Source organism: Hippocampus comes, unplaced genomic scaffold, assembly GCF_001891065.2.
Source record: "Hippocampus comes isolate QL1 unplaced genomic scaffold, H_comes_QL1_v1.1 scaffold158, whole genome shotgun sequence".
NCBI classification, from domain to species: Eukaryota; Metazoa; Chordata; class Actinopteri; order Syngnathiformes; family Syngnathidae; genus Hippocampus; species Hippocampus comes.
The window spans coordinates 3,557,216-3,565,493 of NW_017805548.1; the positions used below are offsets into that span (position 1 = coordinate 3,557,216).

The 8,278-nt window shown below is 40.0% G+C and overlaps 1 protein-coding gene across 2 annotated transcripts in view; it reads left to right on the top strand.

The window, feature by feature from the left end:
- galnt7 (UDP-N-acetyl-alpha-D-galactosamine: polypeptide N-acetylgalactosaminyltransferase 7) overlaps positions 1 to 8,278 on the top strand; it is a 64,527-nt gene continuing 56,249 nt past the window's right edge. Inside the window, exon 1 of one of the 2 annotated variants that reach the window (XM_019879756.1) lies at positions 1 to 382. In XM_019879756.1, the coding sequence (XP_019735315.1) occupies positions 263 to 382 (120 nt within the window). In that variant the 5' untranslated portion in view covers positions 1 to 262. The remainder of the gene's footprint in view (positions 383 to 8,278) is intronic. The other variant, XM_019879757.1, reaches the window with a different exon arrangement.

Genomic DNA, 8,278 nt, shown 5'->3' on the forward strand with positions numbered 1-8,278 from the left:
GTGACTCGACTATTCCGCCACAGCAACCGAAATGGCGTAACCCCTTAATAGTGTGCCATTGAGGAAATAGTGTACACATTCGGACACAACCTGTATGTTTGGTGGGAGGAGCTAACATGTAAACCGAAGGGCGAGGATTGAAGATGTAATACCTAACAATTCAAGAAAATGAGACTTGGCCAGTACCTACCTACGGACATTAGCATCGTATAGTCTTGTGTAAAGGTGCTCGATTCTCAGCTATATAGGAAGGTCTTCCAACATGAGATTGAAATTGGGATTTATTTTACGGGGTTTACTTCTCATTCTTACGTTTCTTGTATTAGCGGTGTTGTGGTCTTCATTAACCAAACTGAGCGCCGGGAATCACTTTGGAGCACGGGTGAGTAAATGAATTGACACTCAAATCTCTTCAGCAGCTATACACAAGGGGTGTCCAAGCTCGGTTATCAAGGGCCAATGTCCTGCTTGTTTTCCATCTCTCCCTGCCGAAACACACCTGATTCGAAGGATCAGCTCATCGGTAAGCTCTGAAGAAGTAAGATAGCTATCCATATTATTTGAATCAGGCGTGTTGCAGCAGGGAGAGATGGAAAACATCCGAAAAACCGAGTTTGGACACCTCTGAACTACACTTCTCAGTGAAACCGTCGAAGTTCATCTTGATAGAGCTTGATAGATTTATGTCTTGACAGCTTGCCTTTCCCCAAAAATGTGACATGAATAGAGGGCTTCAATTGTTATTTGTGATGCGTCATATTTATTGAACAACCGTGTGGAAGTTGGCGAACATCCTGATGTGACGTCAGTGGCTCATATGAGCCACTTATGATCAAATAGTCCACCCCCTTTTATTTATTTTAAAACTCCGTTTGCCTTTTTAAAATTGCTTTCAAACATAGGCGTGTCTAGCCAATTTTTAGAAAAAACACCTCATAAGTGAATTCTATCTATCTATCTATCTATCTATCTATCTATCTATCTATCTATGTGTATGTATATGTATATATGTATGTGTATGTATATGTATATAGGTATGTGTATGTATATACAGTAATCCCTCATTTATCGCGGTTAATGGGGACCAAAACCACCCGCGATCAATGAAAATCCGCGAAGTAGCGTCCAATTAACATAAACAGGTAAAAAAAAAATGTTGTTTTTTTTTTTATAAAGTCCGCAAAAGGTCCGCGATAAGCTGCAAAACAACAGCGAGTCACATAGAGCAACATATACAGTACTGTACTCCATGTATATTTAAAAAAAACAAAAAAATTTTTTTTTGTTTGAAAAAATCCGCGATGCACTGAACCTGCAATAAACGAACCGCGAAGTAGCGAGGGATCACTGTATATGTATGTGTGTGTGTGTGTGTGTGTGTGTGTGTGTGTGTGTACCCTCCCCATTTCTCCGGGCTTGGGACCGGCACTGGGGACCAGTGCACCCCCAGGGGAGGGCACTGCCCCCCAGCGGCTGGGTTGCTCAATCATGAACAACAATATACATATATACAAAAAAAATCTCTCTCTCTCTGTCTCTCTCTCTCTCTCTATTAGAGCTGTCAAACGATTAAAATATTTAATCTAATTAAAAACGCAACTGTCATAATTAACTCAAATTAACTAAAAATTAATCATGATTACTCACGCATTTTTTATAATTTCTGAATTTGCTTTTATATTTTTTGTCCTATTTTTCCCCATTTTAATGCTCTCAACATGGAATCATGAATCAGTTTCCTATGTGCAAAATGCAAATACTTACTGAAATAACAATTTCGATTTTCAATTTTACATGAACATTTTTCACTTGGAGCAGTTATTCAAACATAATCTCTCACACAATATTACTGTCCATCAACAACAGTGAAAAAAATATTTTGTCCCACAACAGCTGCTTTAACAGCTCTTTTTATGGAATCAAAACAGAGCAATATAACATTATAAAGTGCCCATCTAAGCTAAACTAGCAATCAGCCTATAGTGGATTTAAGCCATGGTTGCATACTTCGTTTTTCTCAAGTTTGCTTTGAACACAGCAGTCAGGCTATGTTGATTCTGTTGGTCCTTCTTGCTCCTTCAGCAAATTTGTTCTTCGTCGTGTGATCCATTTTCTTAGCTTTGAAATTATACATAGCTGTCTGTCTGAGATGAGGGGGCGGAGTACTCACGTCAGCTGTGTGCTTGGCCATTCAGTGGTATTTCAGACTCGACGTGCTATGATGATAGCTCAGTTTACGACTGCAAAACATACAGGTAACTTTGGTCTTGTTAGTGGAACAATCTGGCAACTTTTTAAAAGTAAACTTTCCATTCATAAACTCTTAAAGTATCCGTTTTCGGTGTCTCGCGCTGCCGTGGGTGACAAAAGAAACGTGCGTGGACACGTGCAGCGCGCTTGTTGTTTTGTTTCTGGTTTATTTATAGAGCAACGTAACGTCCACTGTGACGTCTGCCGCGTTAATCTCGCGAGAAAAAATTTAATCCCGTTAAAATTCATTTAAATTAATGCCAATAAAAACACGCTAAACTGACAGCTCTAATATATATATACATTTACATATACATGGAATACACAAAGGAAAAGCTTATCGCCTATGATCTTGCAGTTCTCTGGAACCCTGTTATTCATGAGGGTTCCAATCGCTGTCAGTCCTTTTGTCATCAGGGTGTCAAGGAGGCTGATTGTTGTAAAGTACCTGCCAAAGAACAGGTGGGTGCCTTGGGGAACCGACTATGTCAATTGAAGAACACATTGTTCCCCAATGCCCTTTTCTCCTGTAGCTGTGAAAGTTGACTTGCCTTGGTAGACCACAAAATCCCAAACTAGACCAGTTGGTGCAGCCAAGACAAATACCTTCAGTCCAGTTGGGTTTGATTTGCCGGGTACATACTGGCGCATTGGGCATCAATCAGTAAAAGGAACCATTTGCTCGTCAATGCACACTTTTCCTGTTCTTGGCAGACTCAGACATCCTTGTCTTACTTTGCTCAAGAGAGGCCTGATTCTCCACAAGAGATCACTTGTTTTTTCTTCATCTGAAACATCAAGGTCGTTGACGAGCTTGGAGTTTATCAATTTGTAAAACCGATTTCTGGTCATTGATTCCGCCACAATTTTGACTCTAGTACTTGAGGGCCAATACATTTGAATGTTTGGATATCCTAGACAGCCCATGTAAATAGAATTCCCAAAGAATGTCTTCAGTTCTTCAGGTGTGGTATTTAACGTTGCTTCAGACACAAGTACTTCACGCTGATTTGTGTACAGGGCCATTTCTTCAAACACAGAGTCATCAATGTATTGCTTAAGGGGTCCAGTTTTGGTGTGTCATAGCAGCATCATATCATCTTCATCAGACAACTCATTGTCCGAGTTTCCATCAACAACCCGCAGTAAAATTCCCTCTGCTTCTGAGAATGACTCCCTTTCTTGTCATTTGGGAAAAAAAGAGCAAAATCGATGAAATAACTTCAAATGTCCACTACAGAGGACATTTTTTAAACACTTGAATATTAGCCTCAAATACACTTAACTCAAACAACACTTTAACGTGTTCATAAGAGTCTTATAAATAAAATGCCAACAGCATTTCAAGACAAAATGTGTTTGATAAAAAGGATTAAAGACTTACTTTTCCTCTTCCCATTAAAAGTGCCAGCACTGAGGGAAGCCATTTTCTTGTAATGTGAAGTCAAAGTAACAAAGTCCCACCCCCTACAAATTTGGTATCATTGGAAAGCAATGAATGTACTCTTTAGAGCACAAAAGAGTTAATGCAATTGGATGCACTGGGTGGGACATATTTAGGTTTAGAAATGTCCTCTACAGAGGACAAAGTTGAACTACTGGTAGTCAGGACACACATATACACACACAATACAATATGCCAGGGGTGTCAAACTCATTTCACATTGTGGGCCACAAACGGCCTTGGTAGATGTCAAGTGGGCCGGACCATTCAAATGATACCATACTGTGCCATAAATAACCCAAATAAGATGTCTTTCCTTTGTTTTGGTCTAAAGAAGCACAAGAACATTAGGAAAATGTTGAAATTTAATGAACATATCTTTTACAAAACATTTCATGAAGCACCTTAGATTTCCTTAGACAAATGTGCAATTTACTTTTATCATATATATATATATATATATATATGCGTTGCAACCGATCCCACTAATTGTACAATGGCACAAAACTTTCACAATTGATATTGAAAAATATAGTAATGCACTTGAAGATTAAACAAGATTTATAAAGAAAGGACTTTTTAAACCATTTACATATGTGCATATAAAATCTAAATTTAATCCCTTCCTACACCTTACAAACTAAGGAGAGTGCTATAATATGTGTAAAGAATAAAGTATTCACATGTCCTTGATAGCGTCTGGCCGTCTGCTGTGTTGGGTCTGTCTCAGTGACAGACTGAGGCTGCTGTTGTCTTCTTCTCTGATAAAAACAATGTTGTCTTTTCCTCTGATCAAAACAGTGTGTCCCTTAGCGGATACTCCATGAATTGCACCTTATTAAGAATATTCATTCCGTGTCTTATGCATTTTTTCACTTTCTAAATTATCCTGCGGGCCTGATCGAACCTCCTTGGGGGCCGGTTCCGTCCCTCGGACAGTAAGTTTGACACCCCTGCAATAGGCAATTGTCTGGTAACCAGTTCAGGTCGTACCCCGCCTACTGCCGAGGACAGCTTGGATTGGCTCCAGCACGCCCGCGATCCTGAGGATAAGCGGCTCAGATAATGGATAGATGGACAATGCAATGATGTGCAAATTGAGGATACTACAAAGACAAGATATTTAATGTTCAAACTGATAAACATTATTGTTTTTAGGAAATAATCATTAAATTAGATTTTTTTTTTTTTTAGCCTGCAACACATTTCAATAAGGCTGGGAAAGGTGGCAAAAATGCCTGAGAAAGTTGAGGACTGCTCAGTAAAAACCTCATTGGAACATCCCACGGGTGAACAGGCTAACAGGCTAAAAAAGGAGCATACCTGAATTGTTCAGTCATTGTCAAGCAAAGGTGGGGCGACGTGGTGAACAACTTTGTGAACAACTTTGTGAACAACTCCAAGATACAACTGCAAAGTAGTCTAACAGTTTCAGGACAATGTTCTTCAACGAACAAGTGCAAACAATTCAGGGATTTCGGAACCCACGGTCTATAATATCATCAAAAGTTTCAGAGAATCTGGAGAAATCATTGCATGTAAGCGGCAAGGCCGAAAACCAACATTGAATGCCCGTGACCTTCAATCGCTCAGGCGGCAGTGCATCAAAACCCAACATCCATGTGTAAAGGATATCACCACAGGGGCTCAGGAACACTTCAGAAAACCACTGTCAGTTAATACAGTTCGGCGCTGCATCTGTAAGTGCAACTTAAAACGCAAAACAAAAGCCACAACACCAGAAACGCTGCCGGTTTCTCTGGGCTCGAGCTCATCAAGATGGAATGATTTAAAGAGGACAAGTGGTTTGACAAGGCCACATTTCAAAGTTTTTTTGCTTAAATTGTGGATATTTGTATCCTCCGGGTCAGAGGAACCCCCCCCCCCCCCGCCCCCTAAAAGAAAAGCCTGTTGTACGCAAAGTTCAAAAGCCAGCATCTGCGGTGGTCTGGCGCCGTGTTAGTGTCAATGGCATGGCTAACTTAGACTTCTGAGAAAATACAAATTAAGGCTGAAAGGTACATACAGGTTTTGGAGAAAATATGCTGCCATCCAAGCAATGTCTTATTCATGGACACTCCTCCTTATTTCAGACAATGCCAAACCACATTCTGTACATTACAAGAGTGTGACTTGATAGCAAAAGACTGCAGGTAATAGACTGGCCAGGCTGCATTCCAGACCTGTCTCCCATTGAAAATGTGTGGTGCATGATGAAGTGTAAAATACGACAATGGGAAACGCCAGAATGTTGAACAGCTGAAACTGTACATCAAGGAAGAATGGGAAAGAATTCCACCTCCAAAGCCTCAATAATTTGTGTGTATCCTCAGTTCCAAGTCGTTAATGGAATATTGTTAAAAGAAAAACTGACGTAACTAGTGGTAAACATGACCCGGTCCCAGCTTTTTGGAAAGTGTTTCAGCCATAAATCTAAGTTAATGATTATTTGCTAAAACCAATAATGTTTATCACTTAGAACATTAAATATCTTGTATTTGTAGTGTATTCAATTTAATATAGGTTGAACCATGATTTTCAAATAATTGAACTCTTTTTGGGGGTGGGGGTTGTAATTTATTTGTTTTTTGACAAAGAAGTGCCAAATTAAGTGCCCTATGAGTCGACTTCATTCTAGACAGGACATCTTCATTGCTATTAATTAACTACATGATTTACTCATTGCTTGTACTTGTTGCATGCTTGAAGTCCAAGATGGCGCCCGAGTAGGCAGCCGTCGGCAAGTGCTCTTGTGAGCCTTGTTTTTTTTGTTGTTTTTCTGTTTGTTTTGTCACTTTGTGTTTGTTGTTACGTCGTGTGGACTTGATGTGGACTGTTTTCAGCATTTTTTGGCCTCGACATTCATCAAGGAGGAGACTCGGTGCTTGGTGGTTGCGCCTTCTCGGCAGCATGGGTATGCCAGCACTGTTTTTGATTGGGAGGAATGTCGGCGCCATTTGACTGTCGTTGCTGGACAGCTCCGGGGCGCTTGTGTCTTGCACCTGTAATGGGCAGCATTTTCACAGCCCCGCTTTGTTCAGCGGAGAGATCGGTGCTGTTGAACGGTCTGCGGCTGGATGGATGCAAGGCTTGAGGAGCCGACGATGAGAAGAAAGGAGCGTGAGCGCAGAGCGCCCTTGCGAATGTGGAACCGGGAGTCGCGGCTTGGAGTTGAAGCGGATTACGTGGGACAGGAGAAGTGAACTAATCTCTTTTTGTCAATGGACGCTACAGCTTCGTGTTTGCTTTCAAAACTTAGCTTGTAGCAGATGTGCACATTTTCAGCATGACGTCTCTGATCCACTGGTAAAAGGACACTTTGATCCTCTCCTCTTTCATCTATAACTGCTTCAGACAACAAAGTGTATGCAGGAAAGTGGTGAAGATTGCACGACTGTCTGTGTCCTGTGTTGTGTTGTGTTATTTTTGTTATTTTGACTTCAAGATGGCGCCGCGAGAGTGGCTGCCTTTCCAGCAGCTCCTATATTTTGTTGTTCTACTTCTTCCATTCATAACTTTGCTGCTGTGAATTTGGAATTTCTCCATTGCGAGACCAATAAAGGTTTCTTATCTTATCTTATCTTATCTTATCTTATACTCAAATATGAGAAGGAGAAGAACAATGAGAGACTGGAAATCTTTTGTACTCGCTGTAGGTGGCTGGTTTACTCCAGAAACATGCATACTGTCAGTGCGTATGTTGAGGTGGCTGCAGGTACAGCTCACCAAAACAACAAAGGCCCTAATGTAGTGGCCCACAGCAAAGCTCAGAGGCCTCCCCAGCAAACTCTGTACAGAGTGAGTGACTATTTATTGCAGACCATATAGTGCAAAAGAGCAGCCTTGCTCCTAGAAAATGTGACCCGGCTGTTCTGTCTGAGTGAATGGTTGAAAAAGAAATGAGGCTTGCATTCAACATAGCTTCTATGTCCTCTGTAGCCAACTAGAATTGATTACGTGATGTAATTTCAGCACTTTATTTTGTGATGGTGAACAATGTTTTTTTTAATGTTCTGCTGTACAGCACTGTAATAGATGGATGTGAATTTATTTATTTATTTTTTACTGAAGCAGAGGAAAAAGAAGCAAGCTCAGTGTTAAGTGCTTGGATTGCTCAGAAAAGCATTCTTTTTGGAATGTATTATTGTCAACACTTTATAGGGACTATATTTTATTGTATAATGTTATTTTCTCATTATTTGGTGAATGACAAAAGAAAATGGGACCATTCCTCCTGATGGTTGAGTTGCAAGCAGTACTTGGGACAAGTCTCAATTACAACACAAGGTCAATGATTTGAACTGTGTCTATTGAAGAAAACAAATATCTGAAGCCACTTTTTTCTTGTTGTTTACCAACCTTTTCATCTGCCACAATAACAAACTTCGTTTCAATAAAATAATACCAATGGTTGAGGGTATTTCTCTGCAATTTTTTCGGTGTTTAAAAATAGATTTATTAGATGAATTAATTACAATTAAAAATTAATCGCTCATTTTTTAAATCTCTTGATGGCACTTATATATAGAGAGATGAGAGGAGGATTTTTATATATATGTGTGTGTGTGTGTATATATATATATA